The 21,030-nt window shown below is 30.7% G+C and overlaps 3 protein-coding genes across 11 annotated transcripts; 1 reads left to right on the top strand and 2 right to left on the bottom strand.

Moving 5' to 3' along the window:
* Positions 1–366: 366 nt before the first annotated feature.
* On the bottom strand, positions 367–3,977 carry Schlank (ceramide synthase schlank). 2 transcript variants are annotated; one of them, XM_072002090.1, is made up of 8 exons: positions 3,712–3,977; positions 3,441–3,644; positions 3,023–3,140; positions 1,699–1,811; positions 1,206–1,536; positions 996–1,114; positions 775–919; positions 367–688 (listed from the first exon to the last, which is right to left on the bottom strand). In XM_072002090.1, the coding sequence occupies exons 2-8, from the start codon at positions 3,617–3,619 to the stop codon at positions 566–568; spliced, it is 1,128 nt and encodes a 375-aa protein (XP_071858191.1). In that variant the 5' UTR covers positions 3,620–3,644; positions 3,712–3,977; the 3' UTR covers positions 367–565. The 2 variants fall into 2 exon arrangements, with proteins under 2 accessions (XP_071858191.1, XP_071858192.1); XM_072002091.1 differs by having other exon boundaries at positions 3,441–3,630.
* A 1,042-nt stretch (positions 3,978–5,019) lies between these two features.
* Positions 5,020–17,656, bottom strand: LOC139986626 (beta-1,4-glucuronyltransferase 1). 6 transcript variants are annotated; one of them, XM_072002089.1, is made up of 6 exons: positions 8,690–8,998; positions 8,267–8,476; positions 7,753–8,149; positions 6,595–6,983; positions 6,026–6,227; positions 5,020–5,323 (listed from the first exon to the last, which is right to left on the bottom strand). In XM_072002089.1, exons 2-6 carry the CDS (start codon positions 8,296–8,298, stop codon positions 5,111–5,113), a joined length of 1,233 nt encoding a protein of 410 aa, XP_071858190.1. In that variant the 5' UTR covers positions 8,299–8,476; positions 8,690–8,998; the 3' UTR covers positions 5,020–5,110. The 6 variants fall into 6 exon arrangements, with proteins under 6 accessions (XP_071858190.1, XP_071858188.1, XP_071858187.1 ...); XM_072002087.1 differs by lacking the exon at positions 8,690–8,998 and adding an exon at positions 17,519–17,656 and having other exon boundaries at positions 7,753–8,461; XM_072002086.1 differs by lacking the exon at positions 8,690–8,998 and adding an exon at positions 9,964–10,076 and having other exon boundaries at positions 7,753–8,461.
* Positions 10,190–20,760, top strand: LOC139986625 (uncharacterized). 3 transcript variants are annotated; one of them, XM_072002081.1, is made up of 6 exons: positions 10,190–10,328; positions 12,206–13,126; positions 15,578–15,817; positions 17,500–17,832; positions 18,356–18,586; positions 19,645–20,760. In XM_072002081.1, the coding sequence occupies exons 2-6, from the start codon at positions 12,814–12,816 to the stop codon at positions 19,899–19,901; spliced, it is 1,374 nt and encodes a 457-aa protein (XP_071858182.1). In that variant the 5' UTR covers positions 10,190–10,328; positions 12,206–12,813; the 3' UTR covers positions 19,902–20,760. The 3 variants fall into 3 exon arrangements, with proteins under 3 accessions (XP_071858182.1, XP_071858184.1, XP_071858183.1); XM_072002083.1 differs by having other exon boundaries at positions 10,191–10,328; positions 13,002–13,126; XM_072002082.1 differs by having other exon boundaries at positions 10,191–10,328; positions 12,836–13,126.
* Positions 20,761–21,030: the final 270 nt, after the last annotated feature.

Here is a 21,030-nt window from a genome sequence, read left to right as displayed (position 1 = left end):
TATTAATTTCCTTAATTCAAAAATTTAGGACATCATTTGTAAAACATATAAGAATAAATAAACATTATTAAACATAATGAAGTACTAAACTTTAAGAAGATTTAGAAATTACAAATATTGAACGGTTTTAAACTTTGGTCCATCATTTGTTTGACTAAATAATCAAAATTCACTTAAAAAGGAAGAAAAACACGATTTCTTAAATTATTAAATAAAATATATATAAATAAATGGTATGAGTAATAATAAAAAGAATAATTCGTAGTTCTTAATATTCACTCTTTCACACATAAAAACATTAAAATAATGAGTGATTGTTTCATGGAACAATTAAATGACTTCTTTGTAGTGCTAAATTATTTTTAAAAATAATAATTAAAGAAGGCGAATGTTTTAAAGGTCAATAACCTTTTTAATAACTTTATCGAAGTTAAGGTTTTTAATTATCATACTACGATAAATGCAAGGGTTTATTAAATTCGCTGAAATTAATTGGCGCCCGGCTAAATATTTGAATTCTTGCCTTATTACTGTTGCAATAACCTTTTTTCTAGAAAGTTATTTGTTAGTGAACCTTCTGTCTGGAATTTTGCTTGGTAACATAATTTGTAGAATTATTTAATGGTGTACTATCAATGGAGTTATCTGAAATATCTTCACTGCTGCTACTACGAATATCACCTTCCATCTGAAAAATTTCAAGTATAAATTAAAATCCTGAAATATTTCACAATTACATTTAATTTATATGGTATCAAAAAGTGCAAAACTTACTTGGCCGGCATAGAAAGCGTTGTATGCGATTTTAAGAATTAAATATGTCCAGATCATGTGAAGGAATAACAATAAAATTAGCAAAGAATTGAAAATATAATATGCTGGGAACATAGGTACTATTTTAGGTGCCTTTATCGATGTGCTGTAACATTTAATGTAACATGAACAAATTTTAATTGTATGGAAATATATTAGAAATTAAAATTATCAGAACATACCTATAAATTATCCAAAATGGATAAACACCAATACGTGTGATAATCCATAGGACTGTAAAAATGACAAATATACAATCACATAATTTCTGGTAGTTAGCATATTTAGCCATTTTTGCAGCCTAAAAAAAATATATATATATATTTTCCATGTACATATCAAATTTGTCATATCAATATTACATACCAGCAGTTTGAATAAGGCATACTTACTTCTAGAAAAATATCTGCACAATCATGCACTAATAACACCAATGAGCCAATTCTGGTTAGGTTTCCAACCCATGAAAAGCACATTAATATAATAGTAGCTATATGGTGAATGAACATTTGCCAAAAATCTTTCCTTTTTACATCAAAAAATTGAGAAAAACTTAGAGACCAGTAAAAGGCCATTGATATCATATAGTACCACCATATATCATTTGAAACTGGATGATATGGATAATTATAATAACAGTGATTTATGTCCCACAACCATGGCTTGTTCCATAAAATAATTAGTCCATATAGAAATGAGTATATGTAATATAAACATCGCCAGCTGTAACAAAAGAATAGATTATACTAAATATTTAAAGATAAATATATATAGATATAGTATGAATTTCAATGCAAAATTTACTTTATCATATTATTAACTTTTATATAAACGAAAAATTAAGAAGTATATTTCGTTTTTTATATTTCACTCTAAAAATCTAACCTGTTTTCACAAAATTTTGTAAGTGTTGATGGCTTATCCTGAGTACGTCTTAATCGCAACCATCTTTCTACTTGTCGTTCAGACCAATCTAATTGTTTAGCCAGTGCCAGGATCTTAAAATATATCCACATATTACAAAAAATCCCATAACATTTAATTTCTCAGTTGCTTTGATTTAGATTACATGAATCTGTTTGAAGAAATTAATATTGAACACACAATTTAGAACTGGACAAATTTTTTATGCTCTCAATATAATTGTTGTTTAATATCATGGTGTATTGTAGTATTGAATATTAACATTGATTTACTATAATTACTATTTACCATAACTTTTTATTAAATATTTCTAAACTATTTTTCTCTTTATATATTAACTGAATAAAATGGATAATAACAAAATATTCATTAATTAAATTTTACTATTCAAATAGTTATGAATATTTCTATAATAAAATATGCAAATAAAATAGATTGAAATAACATATTTACAATTAAATTTTTATTTGGATAAGAACCAGCACAAAAGATATTTGACACAGTAATAAAAGCAACATTATTACATAATGCATACTACATGACAAGAATAGAAATAGAAAGATCACACTTTGAATTAGGGGTAATGAAAAGAGCATTACGTTGCTGGGACATGGTAGCACAGATGAACATAGATTTCAGAGAAAATGCTGTGAGAAACTCAAGATAATGGAGAAAGAAGTACCAGAAGAAAAGGGGAAGCGGATCACCCAACTATGGCGTAAACTATAACAATTTGGACATGGAAATAACAACACATTATAGGAAACAGAGGAAAGCAACATATAACAAACAATAATAGAAAATACATCCAAAATACTATAGGAAGATGACAATGTATACAGAAATTAGACGAATCATGTTGAGAAGAATAATAAATAATAACAATGGAAACAAAAAAAGCAAATATGGGAATTAGCAAACTTCATAAAGAAAAGCACGAAGTTAGAAGGTTTCTGCTTAGATGAATAGAAAGACCAAAGAAGAACAATCAGAACAAGAAGAAAATATCAATGACTGACACATAGAAGTTTTGTAATAATCTGTACATTAAATTAAGATATAAATATATTTAAACAGATAGTGAATTAAGATTTAGCTTTAAGAAATAAACCGGGGTAGAAACAAAATGTATCAAGCATGCATATATATAGAAAGATTATTATAGTAGGCATTATTATGGATTATAATAGCCTCAATACAATAAACAAATACAATACAATTCATTTTTATTTATTGAAATTTTATTAATGACACCAAGAAAGCAGTTAATTTAATGCATGCTTACCTGTTTATGTTTAATTTTTCTGCTACGATAGGCTTTTTCTAATATTTCATTTGGTGTAGCTTTTTTCGTTCTTGTATTTTTTATACCAAGGGACTTACCAATGGGCGCAAAACAGTACCTACAAAAAGATCAATAAAGCATGTAATTTCAATTAATTGAGTTGATGTAAGAGTTTAGAATGTCCTTGCATAGTATCATGTGATCTTTTTCTATGTAATACACATCATTATAACATGTCAAAGATTATATGTGTACTATAATTTAGCTTACATTGAAAGTTTAATGAAATACTTAAAAAATGAAATTCCAATAATAAAGAATTTCAAAAGATATAAAATATAAATATTTACTTAAATACGCTATAACCTTAGTTCAATTACAAATTTGATATATTATTACAAAAGAATAGAGTGATTACCTTTCTAAGGCATATCTAATTATCAAAAGAACAAATGCCATAGGCAGAGGATATATTAAATGTTGATAGTCTGCATATTTATTATCCGAATTTGGTTTGATATCTTCCCACGTTATATTAGGCGGTAACCAAACATCAGTTGACCAAAAAGCCGACGATACATTCCTTAATATATCCATTATTAGAATTCCTGCAATTGTTGATCTATATTTTAATTCCAGTAAATATTCACTAAATGTTATAAATCCGAAATAATTAAAGGAATACATACTTAATCTGCTTTAATAAAGGAAACTTCAACTACCTTCCTGTGCTTGTACGCCACCGCTCGAAGATTGAGCCTGTAGCTTCAATCTCCAATACACGCGTAACTTAGTTTTCCTTTTGACTCTTATTTCTGTTCTTGCTTTCAAATAAACAGATAAATTATCATTATCTTTTTTCCATAAAATTCTTACTCAAAATCGATTATTCGAATTAATATCTATTTTCATTGCACAGCTATCATTTACGAATACTAAATGTACATTAGACGTGTGTGTAATCATTCTGATAACAAACATTTTATGGATAACCTCGTTTTTAATCCCAGTAGAAAATGAATATAAGATTTTAATTTTTCTTGAGAAATATCAAAGTTTGTCACAAAAAATAAAAAAATTACTAAGATTATAATATATATTTTTATGAATTATTTATGCCTTACTTATATTATAGTCTTACATATATACATATGTACATATCACGATTGGCGTACGAAGTATTATTTACGAAATTTTATAATCTATCTGTATCGAATTATGTATTTTAATATTTAAAGCAGACATTAAAAATTAATCTGTACTTATTGTCAGTTTCGGATTATCACAGTGCCGTATTGAGGAAAACTAATACCTTAAACTTAAACTTACAATCACCCAAGATCTTATATTAAATATACATTACTATAAATTAATTGTCGTTTCAATAAAATTATGCATAAATTATTTGTAATTGTAAAGAATTGAAAAATATTGTTTAAACTAGCATGGTTACTTAATTTCGTAGATAAGTATAATATTTAAAGTAAATATTTACATTTAAGATAAAATTTCGTTCGATAACTTAAAATTTTGAGACGTACGAAACATACGTAGGTAAATATATTTTTTTTATCATTAATATTTGCAGATGTAGTATAGGAAAAATATTCTAAGGTTTTTATACAATACCTTAACTTTTATATTTGTTTTATCAAACAAATGCAGTAACGCTTTAGTTGGGAGAATATACTTATATTCTTTACACGTATTTTTATATTTTTTATGTATAATAACAAAGTTTCTCAATGTTCAGTTGAACTAAAAAATGAAAGTAATAATATTATACTATTACTAAGTAATAATAAACTATAGTGATATATTCATTATTCAGGGAGTTATTGCTACGATACTTTTTATGTTTTGTATTTTAAATAGGCACATATTTTCAGTTAATTTCTACTGGTTTATAAATATAAAAACATTTTTTTATAATGGATGGTAGTATAGATACAACGCATTATTTATATAGATAACAATATTAGAAAACAAACGGCATATATCTAGCTACTTCGTGTATCTTTAAAAGTTTATTTTATTCTTACAGTAAAAGCGATTACTCTGAATACTGATTTCCTTTATCGAAAAATATTATTGTGCGCATTTGCGATTAACAGGATATTGTTTCAATAAACGTCTAATTATACGTTGATAGATACGAGCGTTCTTTCTTTCGTGAGGCTTTAAAAATTCTCGCTTTGCTTTGTCAACCTTTATTGTTTTTCGTTTAATACCTGGTGTATGGACTAAAAAGGCACCGTCAAGTATAATTAGTCGATAGTGTAAAAGACACATCTCGAACATCTATAAGAAAATATTGAATATTAATATAACACGTTTCTTACATAATTTATTATTATTTATTATACAAAATTTATTATTCATATGACATTCTGTTTTAAAAATCTACCATTATGAAACTACTCATAATAACAATAATAGTAATAATAATAATAATAATGACAATAATAATAACAATTTATTTGTACTTAAGGCCAATAGCCTATTACAAGCAGGTTGTTGCATTCTTATTCCTAATTTCTTACACTATATTGTATCCTTACATTGAGCTCTTAATTACTATATTATATTGCTGCTTTATTGCGTTATATTGCTCATCTTTTTCTTAGTAATTAGTATCTATCCTTGTATGTACAGTACAGTTAATGAAATTAATTGAAATTTAAAACGATATTTTTTATGATTAATCGTTAATCTGTAGTTACTTATGTATATTTTTATTATAAATAACCTGTAAATACTAAAATTTATATGTATATAAAATTGTTATAAATTTATATAAATTAATTATAAATTCATTATAAATTTAATTAATTAAATTTATTATAAATTTAATTTTAATAAATCCTTTCATTATGGTAGATCTTCTAAAATAGAATGTTATACTAATTTTTATTAATACATATGTGCATAAAATTTTATAGAATAAGTATAATTCTATTGGTATTTTATTTCTGTTGTACATCTGTCGAATACGCGCAATACCTGACTCATTTTATCTTGTCTGCCTTCCCAAGACATTTCTTCAGCATAAAAGGGATCATTTTGCGTTCCTATGAATACAGGCTCCCATCTATGATGTGGATATTCCCTTTTCGTAATAATAAGGGGTTTCACTTTACCCGGATCAGGTCTAATTAACCATCTACTAAGTCCAGGGAACCTTTGACAATGTGAACAGAGAAATCTATAAACCAGGAATTCTCTGTAAAATCTTTTGTATCTTCTCATTTATTGTTATACAGTGGCTAAAAGAAATATTTGTACACACTTGTATATTCTAATGAAACGTTCTTTTCTTAAGTTCTACGTTTCATTGACGTAATATCAAATTTTGATGACAATCATATGAAAATATGTATCTTTAAGTGATACAAAATTTATTATAATTGGACCTAGTTAACAAACGCAGTAGTGTACAAATACATTTTTCTTTTTTTTCTTGTTGCCAGTGTATATAATGTAGTACATGTTAATATATATAAAATTCAAACAACCCTCCAATATAAATTTTGTAAAATCATTTTCGCACAGTTGTAATTATTTTTACAAACCTGTGAAAATAAACGGCTAGACCAGCCTTCGTTGCTGAGAGCAATTCCTTTTTTGTCAATGGTGGCACTTCATTTGATTCTATCTCAAATACTGGTACCACGAAGACGATTCTCCCTTTTGGTGTTTTTTCCCGAACAATTTCCATAAAGCCGGATGCTAATCTTTGGCTAGGTAATAATTCGATATCGGTTACTAGAACACGAGTCGTGTTTGCTTGAATTCTGGCTACATTTCTGGCTACGTTAATAGGATAAATCATGCTTCTTCGTTTCCTTTCTGTTCCTCCATCTCCTCTTTGAAGATCGGTTGCCGCACAGTCACCACGAATTCGAGTAATCTGTCCTAAAGCTGGTGGGCGACTCGCAGGAAATACCAAATGAACAGAAACCTGTGAAAGTGCATACGTTAAAACTGTAGTTAGTACTTCCGTGTACTTACGTATGTATTCATCTCTATATTTAACCCATATAATCTTATATAGATACGATGCGATATATTTTAGTAATTAAACAAACTACTTAAATGTACTTATGTTTACTCACGTGTTTTATAGAGATTATTTACAAACAATGTAATTTACTTTATTCTTTTCATACAATTTTTAAGGTAGAGGAAATTTAAAATCTTGCATTTCACTTTAAAGAGCATAATTTTTATAAAACACGATTAGCAGTATTTCTGACCGTGACAGTAGAAAATTATAGAGTTCTGCTAATTTAATTACGTAGAGTAGGGGACAGAAATAAGTGGACAGGCAGTGTAGATAGGTATCAATGAATTTTCCTTAAAGACAGTTTGTTTACACAAAAGTGTAAATGTTAATTTTACATTAACTAAACTAACTAAATAATCTATATACCATAAGGATATATAACAAGTACTAAAATCTAAGTACTAAAATCTAAGTAATACTAGCACTGGTTCGATGATACCTACTTCCTTTATCTATCCACGTATCTCTGTCCCAGATTGCATTTTTCTTAGATACGTTTGCTTTCGTATCGCAAGCAAAGTAGTTGGCGATGATTAAATTAAAATTGAAGGAAAATTGAGATAGTCGCGATGGAGAATAGATTTGGACATGCGGTATGCATATAATGCCTGAAGTTCAATCATACTACTAGCGACCCGTTTTGAGAGCGAGTGCATAGGGAAACCTTGTACATTTCAGGTTCGCATCGACAGGCCCGATCGAGGAGAGCAACGGCGATACCAGCGTCGAGGCCAGGCGTGAAAACGGCCAGGCTTAATGGACCCTCCCATCTCCGAGCTAATTCCACGATTCCATAGACTTGATCTGCAGTGGCGTGCGTGCAGAGGGTCACCTGAGGCAGCTTGTTCCTCTCCTCGGTTCCGCGCAATACAAACGGTAGAATTCTGTAGGGGCTCTTCTCACCGATTTCGGGGCTCCAGGTGACTTTGGATGCCGGATACGAGAGCATATTCGGCAGGCCATGGTACCATCTGCAGAAACTTCTGTTCCTAGGTTGCAGACCTGCCATGTACATGCCAGCTGCGAAAGCAAGTGCTCCAGTCTGTACATCTTGCTGAAAACTTGAATAAGTCTTTGGTATTAAGATATCGCTAGTACCGATCACCAGTATCGGTAAATCGAATCCACGATCGATCAAGAGACGACCAATCAGGAGAAAGAAGAACATTAAACTCAACCAGATTAGGAACTTTCGACCAGAGCAACGCATTGTTGTTAAAGAGACGATTTTCCATGTTCTAAACGCGGTAAATTCATTGAACTGAGATGTACTTGGGCACTGCTGTTGCCGTTCAGGCAAGACGAGGCCGTCAATTTTGGATCGATACAGCGCAGGCGTGCCTACCTTCGATACAATTCGCCAGAATTTAAACCTACGAAAACAAAAACTTCAGCTTAAATTCACAGAAAAACTCGGCTCAAATTTTTAGTAACCGCTATAAAATAAATGGCAACTAAAACGGCGACTGGACTATACCATTTTATTTTTTTATGGGTATTGCATTAAATGTATTTGTATGGGTATAGGTATTCTAATAAAATTATTATATTAATTTATATACATACGTGTGATGTTGTAGAATAGAAAATGTATATTGTACTTCGTAGTATCGTAGAATATAGCTAATAGGATTACATGTAAGCTATTTAAAGTTGTTATTAGTGATTTAATGCCATCAACAGATCATTATTGTCTTGTTTGTCATGGAGAATTTCAAGGTTGCTTTTATCCAGCGTTTGTACCATGGTATTATAGCGATGAGACATTTTTTTGCGGTTCATTAAACATGATCAACTTTCCAGTAAAACTCTATGTAGACGACGATGCCGTTGTCTATAGACCTATCCCACAGATACAGATTTAACAATTTACCGTGAATTAAATATCTGATATTTCATTGTGTATACAGACCGAAATCTTATCTAGGCAGAAATTCCTTTCAAGGTGTGGTATAGATGTTTGACTAGGTGATAATCGTTGACGTTTACCTTTGGGATTATCGTATTAGGAATGTTGTTTATTTTACGTTGCCACTAGCGATCCAATGAGAGAATAAAATACAGTTCTTAAACAAGCCTCGTACTTAAACAAAAATATTCACTCGCTGCATGCGGTTGATCGCCAATAAGACGTGGGAAACCGATTTTAATGTACGGGGTGTATCTTAATACGTGGGACACATTTCAAAAGTGAGCAGGAATCACGAGAACAATGGAAAAAGTTCGTATCAACGCGTGTCCTATTTGACCTTGTGTCAAAGTTAGTAGCCATTTTAGTGTTTTAGTAATCCACAACTGTTTGTCTTCATATTACAGAATGTTCTGTTTCAGAAGCATACTTTATGAATTTTCATTTTTCACACAGGTACTTTTGTGGTCTTGAATGACTGTAGTCATCGAAATCGCTAGTTGAGAGTGGCTACAATGGTAGGTGTTCAAAAATACGTAGTTGCACTTAAACAAATGACGGCCAACTTCAAATATTCTAAGCGCATCCACCGGATAAAACGTTTTGACAGCCATATGATGGCCCCCTTGGAACCAAACAATTTTTGTTTCAAACACTTTTCTTTATCTTTAAAATTAAAACAAGTATTCATATGACTCACCCTGTAGAGCTATTAAAGCGACAGTTCTGTCGCTAGTGACTCGTGGCCTAAATCTGTCTAAATGTCTCCGCTAAATTTTACCGTTTCAAATACCGCTCCAAATTTTATCAATATAATCACGATGGTTGTGTTTTATGGGAGTGCTAATGGAATATTAAAATGTTTTGTATAATATACACATCAAAATTTTGTACAAGCGTTATGAATCACTGTATCTACTGTAAATTATTCATATATCGTTAGGTCAACATCCGACAATGACCTACCGTGATGTATCTTACTGGAGAAAAGGAGGAGTGCGATGAAATTTGGCTAATATCTTCGTGATTTATTCCAAGGTTGCGTTCTAATTTTAGTGTATCGATAGGGAACCATTTACGTTACTACATCCTTCATCGTAGCATGCAATGCGCCAAATCTACGAAATGCAATTCGGAGCCAGTAGTCTGTAAATTGTTCGGAGGAGTATACGGATCGTCTCGTCTTGATTCCTAAACATCGTAATTTTGAAGTTCAACTTTATATTCCTTCCATTCTCTTTCATTTATGATGTACCAACCGCGTTTATTATGTGTGGTCGTGCCTACATATTGATGCGTGGACTTTCATTCAATGGTCGTACGTGTATATAGTAAGTACATGAGTAGATTTAAAAAAGACATAATCATCGGTTCGATAAATATGTACACATATATTATATGACCTTTAAGTGCGGCTTTATCAGCTTCGTTTTCCTGTTATCACACAGCTCCTTTTTTTAAACGTTTACTTTGAGATTACATTTACATCACAAACGCGAAGGAAAAGGAGCATGCATTCGATATCTAGGAAAATAGAAACATAAGTATTATTTATAATTTTTAAGCATGGAGCATCGTAGATATACTACGACTGACTTGTAGCACATTCGAGTTGAACTTAGTATTCTTTAAACAGAGGTTGAACAAGTAATTCTATACGTTTCTTAACTATAAGTTTTGAAGTATAATGAAAGTGAAGTGAAAGAACATATAAATAATATAGCTCTTATTTTTGTAAATTTATTTGACATGATTATTCAACGAAATATGTATGTGAAAAAATAATATCAACAATTACAGATAGAAAATATGCTAAAATAAATCATTTGTAACGGATAGTTAAATACCGAAAATTAATTTAATAAATCTTTAAACTTTTCATTGTATTATACTTACTATTAATACGTTATATAAGTTTTTATTACGATCGTACAGGGTGACACAGAGATTAGGTTTTGTTATCTTGCTGTTCCGAATGGTGAAAAAAGATTATAGTATAAATATCAATAAACTTGGCCAAGTTGCCGAATAGTTACCTTCTTACTGATTTTGATGCCCTTGAAATATGTTGTCAAGATTATACATATATAGGGTGGTTGGTTCTAGTTTCTGTATTATGCACAAAAGTATGTCATAGCGACGTATAAGGAATGGAAAGAGTAACAAATATTCCAACCACTGAATTGGTCATTTGAAATGACGAAAGAGGGAGGGTAGTGGTAGTACAGGGTAGTAAAGAAGTAGGCTATCGAAGTAGTGGAGAGGTTTACCAGTTTTTCATTCCACAACGGAAGATTCGCAACCTGCAAATTCTAAAAATTAAGAAACTTTGGGGATATGTGGAGAAAATACAGAAATGTATTAAGCAAATTTTTTCTCCTGTTCAAATTCGCTTTAAAGGGGTGAAATTGACCTCTAAAAATCCAGTGATTTTATAAATGACAACCCTATTCTCCTATCTCTTCCTCTCTTAGTTCGCTAGAAATTTAGCAGCATTTTAATAATTGTTATAACAATATCTATAGCAATCTTTTAATAAGTGATTTAATGTGCCTATCTATAATCTACATAAAATACATTTTCTCTTCCAACCACAGGCCTCTGGCTGCCTCCTTTTCCTTCATTCTCTAGATATTTCGCTTTACCCACTATTCTTACGTACATATTATACCTACTATAGTACCTACCATTATATTTGGCATTCCAAATTCTATTACATTGCATCTTGACCTTGCAACTCTTTGTCCCTTTCCGTCAGAACCTTAATTATATCAATCTCCTGCAGTCTTAGATTTTCTACACCTAGCTGGCTGCCATCACTTCTCTAAAAGTATTCTTCTCTTGCTCTGATACTTTCTATTCTTCTAATTTTCCTTTCTTTTTCTTTTACGCATTCTTTACCTAATAATCCACCCATACCTCTTCTTATACTCTCTTCATATCTCAAAGCTCTTGCCTCTGCTCCAAGCCCAACCTTCTCTTTCTTTCTGAGCTTTGCCTGGTATCCATATACTTAGGTGTGCATGTAGACCTAGCACCACCTCAAGTAACTTTATCTAGCATAATTAAATAATTAAATTTTCATAAGTAATCGACTAGAGGAGATAAATAGAATATATAAATAAAATATATAAAGAAAATAAATAGAATCAAAATGGTTACTATTCATATTTTGAACTAACGCAGAAATTTGTTTTCATTATTTCAGATGTTGTTGCAATTGTAAGTCATAAATGAATTAGAAAATTGTCTAATATTACATGCATTAATAAGATGTTAAGAACAAATTATAATAATATTATATGAAATAAAAACATAAAATAAGCTATAACTCTTACGTAAATTTTACAAAGGCAATACATATAATGATGGCCACGAAATGGAACGAACATTCCTATCATTATCTCTTTTAAATACAACTAGAAATAAAAAAAAAAAAAATAAAACTTGAAAATATCAAAAGTATCAAAAGATGCCCGAATTTAAATCCATTAAATATAAAATGCTACTACCAAACAGTTTCTTCTTGTACAAACATATCTTACGAACCAGTTTCGACCCAAAACTTCTTTGTTTCTCCGTAAATATTCTTTATAAATTAAATTTATCCACACTGAAAGGTCATGGATAAATAGTTATGAAATGGAAACGATTGCATCACCAGTGCAGTAGTTATATGTGTAAAGAAAGAAGTTACACATGCCTCCGTTACCTTGATACATTGATATAAAACCAACAAAGGACTAGGTTAAAGAAAGAAATCGCTATTGATGATAGCATTGTACTTCATAAGCAAAGGAACCTTGACCTTTGTCAATGGACGTGCCCCTTTTCCCAGCACCGCCAATCCTTGGGGGTGTTGCGACGCCCGTTAGTGATGTTATAGACGTTGCGAAGTTGACACCTGTTTCGCTGTCCGCTGTTACATGCGCTCGTAAACAACATGCCGAGAAGAAAATGCATAGGGCGATCAAGATCCACAAAATACGACATTCTGCCCATAGGAACGTAATACATCCGAAATCGAAGGACGAGATCGAACGTCGCGTTACCGAGTTTCACATAACGATGACCGAACAGCAGAGGCACAACCAGAATGAAGACGACAACGATGTAGTTTTTGCAATAGGTATGGCTAATTTTCGTCAAGTGTTTTAACATCGTATGATAACGTATTAAAGATATTTGCATTTATGTATCGTTGATTAAATTTTGACAAAGTTATACGAGCATATTGTGTACAGGGATTGGACAAAATAATGGGAACACCTCTTATACGTTATGTACATATTATGCATGCACATATACATATATTTTATTTTCTCTAACTCCTGTATATTCAAGTAAACGTTATTGGAAAATATATTATTTTCAAAATGAATTCTTTAAAATGTCTAGACGTAGAGACGTGTATATTATATAAATTATATAACAGTTTAGCTCTTCACGGTCCTGTGATCTTCACATTTTTTTTATGTTTCCTTCTTATCTTCAGTTTTAGATATACCTCGTACAATAACTTATACAAGTCGATATATTAACTTAATTTGACAAAGATATGTCAATGTAAGTATGTTGAAACGCAAAAAGATATTTAAATTACGATATTTAAAGTTAGAATGTGCGTATATGAAACGAGAAATAGTGATCATTCTACGTGTAAATCTAGTTCTAATCACATAGTTTTATATTATGTTGTGAAATATTCATTTGCTCTTTTGATATGTGTACCTTTAGGTTTACTACTACTATCTCTACACTTAGTTACTCGTTAATTGATTATTTAATAATAGATGGAAGCTAATTATACTTATATTTAATAGAGTCATTTATTAGAGACAAACCGAATTTAAACGACGATAGATAATAATAATAATTCTTAAGGTATAATCATTCTTTATAATAGTTCAAAATTGTACATTTTTTTACATAAGACATATAAAAATGTTTATACGAACATATAAAACACACACAGCACAAATTTGCAACAATACTAAATAAAATAATAAAAGAAAGAGAAAGTAAAATTAAAATAGAACAATCCATTTTGATGATAGATTTAGAATATTTCTAAGCTTCCCTAATTATTTTATGACAAAATCTTTTTCTTTATTTCTATGCCTTCAAGCTCGTTTATATGTATACATGTATACTATACAATACTTTTAAATAATACTATAGAATTTGCAGAATTGTACAGGAGTATAAGTTTGATGACTATATCACCGGTTGGATGTATATGCTATTTCTGGTTTCATTAATAATAACGCGTTAAGAAGAACTAAATCAATACGTAAGGAAAAACCGAATGTAGGACAGTGGAACGCACTATAGAGTTTAAAAGCCTAAGAAAATTTAGATGAGTTTCAAGATGCGTATATACTGTACTGTACTATATAATTGTAATTCAAATTAAAGAAATATATTGACAATATACACAATAAATTCAACGAAGTAATAGCATTTCATGCATTACAGGAACATATCTATGTACATATATAGGATCGAATCGAATAACATGTATGTATAGGCTATAGACAAGCGGGCATATGATAATTCCTTATAAAAAAATAAGAAGAAAATATCGAATAACATTTTTTCGTTCGAAGTTTAATTTTTGAGAAAATCGAGATTGAAAATTTCTCTAGGACACTTGATCGTGACTAATTACCAATTGGGTAAGAGTAAACAGTCAACAAGAGATTATTATACGTGCAAAAATAAGTAAAAATACTTTCCATTTAAGGTTTCATTCCCAAGAAAATAAAGTTGAGTGCCGCTGCTTGGCACAACATTGATAGTGGCACAACCCGGAAAATATATATTTTAGAGAAGAGTTTTTTTTCAAATTTACAAAGAAATCTTCGCGAGTCGTTTCAACGATATTATAAGGCTGACTTAATACAAGATATGCGACTATTCGCGAACTGAAAACGACTGAAGATGAGACAGTGTCGTAAAATTAAGGCCAGGTTGATAACGGCATAAGTAATAATTTTTCTCTATGACGCAAAACCGATAGAGTTGTAAATATTTACCGTTTTACATGATAAAAATAGAAACATAGTGTAGTTCGAAATTTGTTGAGTTATGCCACTATCAATGCCAAGCAACGATATGCTTAGTTAAGAACAAGCCTGGTACACGCGCATCATATATTTTCAAATTTATTTTTCTCGAAAACAAAGAATCTTGTGAAAAATTGTTTCCACTTATTTTCGACATATTTTCATGTATAGGATAATTTCCTGTCGATTATTTCCTCATACTCGGTGATCAGCCAAGTTCAAGTATACGCTAGTCGAATTTTCTTCTTATTTTTTCATAAGAAATCATCTCTCGCCCACCTGTACATGTTATTGTGCCAGACCTTGTATTCTTAAAGATTTGCGAGGCTCGTCGTTATTAGAGGCAATGTTATATTTAACTATAATGATCTTGAGCAAAGAAAATATATTTCCTTCTTATCGTCATTTTTTCTCATCTACGTAATACATTATAAAGCAAGAAAATCATTTTTAAAGGTTGCATTAAATTATTATAGTATTATTATAGTAATAATTTAGTCTATTATTCTTAGATACACCTACAACAGTTTCGGAAGACATCTCTCCGCGATACAAAACGACCGCAAATTCCGAAAAACCGACGAAATCAATTGCTATTCAAACAACAGTTGGACTACCATTGCGACTCAGGGTTTTACCATCCGTTAAAGATATCGTCGAAGAAGAAGATGTAGCTTCGTCAAATGTAAAAGGATTTTCGAAAATATGGAGACATATTAGATTTCTAGGAAGATTATCACTCTCGTTGTTTGGTAAAAATACATTCATATCTCTTCTTTCGCTCATAATTTATGATTGCTATTAAAAAATAGTGTATTGAAGATACTTTTCATAAAATATACATATAGTGGCTCATGAAAGTATTCGAACACTTACCATACAATATTTTTATGAATACCGTTTTTGTCCTCACAAAACTAAATTTATAATACTAAAATTTCAAATCAATCCGAAAATGGATATAGAAGTCACAAGACATTTATCGCCTAACATACATTTAGTGCGAAATTAGTATACAGCACGACTAGTAGTCTTAAATATTCAGTTACAGTAGAATTCTACTTATCTGAACTCCAATTATTGGAACGAAACTTTAGTTAAGTTAGTAATTCAGTCGATTAACTGAACTCTTACTGGTTGAACTCACTTATTTGAAGAGCTCCTATTATGTGAACAAAGAATAATAGGTACTGGGGAAAAGTGGTGAACTTCTATTATAGAAAGTCCAATTATAGAGGAGTTTTCAAACAAGAACAGAGTTGCAGAAACTAAAAGTCGAAGTGTTACTCGTATAAGTGCTAAAGATGGTCTCGCTGCATACCGTGTTTTATGAATATAACGCATAATTGACTGTTGAAATACTTTGTTGATCTTTGCGAAACGTATGCTTCCAATAAATATCTTGTAACCTCTGTTACATTTTCAGATCCGATTTTCAGACTCGAGATAGGAGTAGTAATCGAGGTTGAGTCTCGTTACAGTGCTAATGAGATTTTCAAGTATTTCACATAGTATACAGGGTGTAACAGAACGTGTGAGACTCGCTTGAGGAGTTTGTTGTAAATCTAAAAACAATGAGAGAAGTTCATATAAACGTATGCTCTGTCTTCGTTTATGAGATATAAGGAATTTTGCATACAGTGAAAACTCTATTGATGATGTTAACATATTAAGGTTCGGAACAAGCTTTTCGGCAAATTCAGGAATCATTCAGAACGTAATCGGATCCATGACAAGACGTTTACAGGATTGCCTCGAAATGCAACGTGGTCATTTTCTGTGTAGAGGTGTGCGGGTACCCAAAGTTGCTGGTACCCGAGGCTTGGATCTGGTCTGCTTTTTCTTAATTTTACAATCGGATTTTCTACCTTTAGATTTAGAATGATTTCCACGAAATAATACGAAATATCGGGAGTACGCAGATGTTACAAACTTTGGGGATCACGACACAATCTCGAGTAGGATTCTCGACCCCATCCGAACTCGAAATATCGAGTACCCGCGCACCTCTAATAATTAGATAACACAAAATAAAAACAAAAAATTCGTTATATCGCATAAACTAATACAGATAGAAGATATATATATATATATATGGATTTTTCCCATTGTCCTTAGGTGTACAATGAGCTCTCGAAGCGAAGCTTTTCAAATCAAAGCTTTTAGGAGTGTTTGAATATTTTCATAATTTAAGGGCTGATTCTTGACGCTGAAATAAGAATAAGAAAATAATTTGTCTTTATTGATAATTAAAAATAGACCAAAATATCCTTGCACGCGAGTAAACCTCCTCGTACGAACGAAAGGAGGTCAGCCTAAGCAGCGGGGCGTACAGTGATTTATTGAAAAAAATGATTCTCATATCGGCAAACAATTTTAACGTGTAATTCGCTTTTACCATTTTTAGTTAACAAACGTGGTTTACGTATTATAGGATTGACGTGGTTACTTACCATTTGGGCAATTGCTGGTGCAGTGGCTTTTTGTGTCATTGAGGGACCTCGGGAACGTGAGCAAGTTGTAAAATTGAAGGATATGCAGAAAGATTTAGCAGTTGGCTTAGCGACGGAATTGAGACAGTTGCGTACAGAAAAAGAAGAAGACGTAGAACCGCTTTGGAGTAACAAAGTGCACCAATATGTAGAAAAACACGAACAGTTGCTATTGATGGCAGTTAGTTCTGGATATGGCGAAAGTGGAAATAGTGGACAACTTTGGACGTTCCCGGGTTGTGTCTTATTTGCGCTTTCACTTCTCACCACTCTTGGTAATTGAAATATCGTTTCTGTAGCGAATAAATGCTTCTTAATTACTGCGATAAATATAAAAAAGAAAAGATACAAACGGTATTAGTTTCAAGCGCAGAATTTTAATATGCACATTGTATTGTTTCTTTAAATGATTAGTGTAAAATGTAACATTAGCAAACTTAGAAGAGATAACGAATAGACTGCGGATTTTTATGGGAATTTATATTTTTGAGAATATAATTGATAAAATTAAATCTCGGTACAAAATTGTTCTACCTAACAAATATTATGGAAAGCATTATACATTGAATAGCTTACATGTCTTTCATGCTATGTATATTTTGTGTAATTTTACACTTTCTAATTCCCTATAAGTTCACAAAAATACGCAGTCTGATAACGAATCTTTCGGAAAATATAATCAGGCGCTTACTTTTATTTATTCTATACCGTTTTTAGATGCTTAAGCAACATAGTTACGTATAAGCACATATATTTTTTTATTTTTGCCAGTTTGTAATATGCTTTTATTTCTGTTAGGTTTTGGTGCCCCGGTTCCACGAACGACAGCTGGTCGAACAGTAACTGTTATTTTTGCAGCAATTGGTATACCTGCACATTTTCTTTTAGTTATGAATCTTGGTCTTCTGTTAGCAGTACGATTACAAAGATATGCTATATCGAGGATACTTGAAGGATATGAGCAAACAGAGCTAAGTTATACACCGCCAGTACCAAAATGGGTTAAGGTAGTGCCCTTCGTTTGTGTAGGTAATTATAAAATCATAATGCCCATATATATACGCTTATAATATTCGTATAATTTTTCTATGAGATTGGTTAATATTATAATGTTATCACGATTAGTGATCTGAAAAAGTAAAAACCTGGAGTAAATTTATATGTCTGTTAACTTTACACGACTAATTACAAACAGGACAGTTTTAGGGGATCCCATTGAAACCATTGACACAGATTTTGTCGATGACTATTCACTGACACCAAATTTGATCGACTCCAGATTTCATAGATCACAGCTTTTGCTGACGACAGCTTCGATTGACTGACAGTATTAGCACAGGGAAGTAAGAGAGGACTTTTACTTAGATAGATTTTATGCTACAGATGATTGATAGCCTGCCACCTTACGGTGTACGAATTAAGGAACCAATCCAAACCCAATATCGAACACAAACTGTTTAGCAATTAAATAAATTTTGATTTATAAATTTCAATTTATTTGCGATAAGTTTGAATGTAATTTCAATACAAATCAATATCAAGTTCGTGGTTTATGTTAAATTTGAGTTAGCATTTTTAACCCGGTCGCTGTAAAGCGATCGGCCACCGATTTTATCTGCAGCAATAAACTTACATGCATAAGTGAAAATTCGCTTTTATTTGCCTGTGCTGATACTGACAGTCATACTGCCAAACATAATAATTCAGTTGAAACTGTTGTTGATATAGTCTGGTGTCGGACACCTGTGGTATTGGGCAAGTTTGATGCTGATAAAATTTAGTGTCAGTAAATATGTCATCGGTGATTTCAATGGGACTTGTTTTAGGGGTCTTTGAAGTCATAAAATCTGATTCAAGTATTATTTTTTACTATGATAAAAATATACTCTTACAAGGCGTTTCATGTTAAAAAAGCAAAACTTTGCCAATTAATTTAGAATATGGCTTTAAGTAAATAATGTAATGTACAGGGTGAAATAAAATTAAGGACGATAAAAATTACCATTCAGAATAACTCGTTATTATCGCAAAGATAGTACTGTGTTCGAATATTAATATGAGTAATTATACATTATTTTCAATTACAGCCACTTACTATCTGCTGGGAGTCTTGTGTTTTGGAGTAGCTAGATCCAGGCCAATTGCAGCAAGTGTTCTATTTCCTTTAGATTTTACTGCTGCTGGTGGTCTTTCAACAATAGTTGGCTATGTGCGAGTATTATACGGTCTTTACTTGGAAGGTGCAGTCACTATTGCTGCTATTGCGGTTGCGGTTTTGGGTGTATCAACTACTCAGAACTTGACCAATATTGGTCTCAAATATGGTTTATTAATCGAAGCTTAGTATTTTCAATAAACGTTTTATATTTCGAATATATAACTATCTTAAAGATAATTTGTCATAAAGCTGTTTCGTTGTAATGCATATTTCACTGAATTGCATTAAATTATACATATCACTAAAATGTAATTTCAAGATCGATAATTTTCAGAATAAAATTTTATAAGAAATTATAAATATATAAAACACAATAGAATTCTATGTTCCACATTTACACCATATGTTTTAATTACAAAGTACATATTATAAATAACAATAATCTTCAACTATAACATCATAATTTATTAACATTCGTTAGATAATACGAAACACGACATCGGCATAAAATGAATAAAATAATTGAATATATACATACATATATACAATACTACATACGTCATAAACTCTAGAATCGATAAAATTATTTCATGAATATTTTATATAATATTTATATAAATACTTTTAAATTATGTAAATATTTAATATCTCTAGTTAGGAATATCCAATAAATTAACGTTCTTCGTAGGCAGCAGGTGTAATAAAACACATTCTGCGTCAATTAGTAAGAATCTTTAATTACTACAAGTATTAGCACACTCTATTTTCACATGCATAAAAATATCATTGTACATACAGTAAATATTAATATATGACAAGAATAATGAAAATTTTGATATGAAAACATAAAATGTGTTAGAAACCATTTTATTAAAAATGATTAACATGAACATCTATCTATCTCTTTCAATCAATAAATTTTCTTCCATTCTGTTGTACTTACATTCAAAAAATTCAATATTGATATTTACAAAATCATATTTATCGTGTAACTTTCTAATATGACTATACTATACTTGCCAAATTAAAAAATCATATATATGTATATATATCTGTATTACTTGAACCTTAAACAATTGATTACTGAAGAAATTATTTGAAGTAAAATGCTGATTTACAATCATAATATGGACACTATCTATAATCTATTATTATATATTGTTTATACTTTACACATACTTCTGCATTTGTAATCAATGTAGTTAAACTAAATTAATAAATTAAATTTATACTTTATAGTTTTGTTTCATTTGCGCTAAATTAATGTATACCAAACGTAGTGAAATGGAATTCAAGATATTAAAATTAATAATAA

Source organism: Bombus fervidus, chromosome 4 (genome assembly GCF_041682495.2).
Source record: "Bombus fervidus isolate BK054 chromosome 4, iyBomFerv1, whole genome shotgun sequence".
NCBI classification, from domain to species: Eukaryota; Metazoa; Arthropoda; class Insecta; order Hymenoptera; family Apidae; genus Bombus; species Bombus fervidus.
The sequence above is the reverse complement of the archived record's forward strand: the minus strand, read 5'-3'. Positions and strand labels throughout refer to the sequence as shown.

What these genes read in the sequence shown, in the direction of transcription:
- LOC139986625 (XM_072002081.1), top strand. Translation starts at nt 12,814, where the DNA reads ATGGACGTGCCCCTTTTCCCAGCACCGCCAATCCTTGGGGGTGTTGCG. An exon ending in CGATGTAGTTTTTGCAATAG is followed by an intron (nt 13,127 to 15,577) that starts GTATGGCTAATT and finishes TATTATTCTTAG; the next exon opens with ATACACCTACAACAGTTTCG. An exon ending in ATTATCACTCTCGTTGTTTG is followed by an intron (nt 15,818 to 17,499) that starts GTAAAAATACAT and finishes TACGTATTATAG; the next exon opens with GATTGACGTGGTTACTTACC.
- Schlank (XM_072002090.1), bottom strand. Translation starts at nt 3,619, where the DNA reads ATGGATATATTAAGGAATGTATCGTCGGCTTTTTGGTCAACTGATGTT. An exon ending in CCATTTTGGATAATTTATAG is followed by an intron (nt 920 to 995) that starts GTATGTTCTGAT and finishes TAAATGTTACAG; the next exon opens with CACATCGATAAAGGCACCTA. An exon ending in ACGCTTTCTATGCCGGCCAA is followed by an intron (nt 689 to 774) that starts GTAAGTTTTGCA and finishes GAAATTTTTCAG; the next exon opens with ATGGAAGGTGATATTCGTAG.
- LOC139986626 (XM_072002087.1), bottom strand. Translation starts at nt 8,298, where the DNA reads ATGCGTTGCTCTGGTCGAAAGTTCCTAATCTGGTTGAGTTTAATGTTC. An exon ending in CTAGCCGTTTATTTTCACAG is followed by an intron (nt 6,228 to 6,594) that starts GTTTGTAAAAAT and finishes CCTGGTTTATAG; the next exon opens with ATTTCTCTGTTCACATTGTC. An exon ending in GACAAGATAAAATGAGTCAG is followed by an intron (nt 5,324 to 6,025) that starts GTATTGCGCGTA and finishes ATTTTCTTATAG; the next exon opens with ATGTTCGAGATGTGTCTTTT.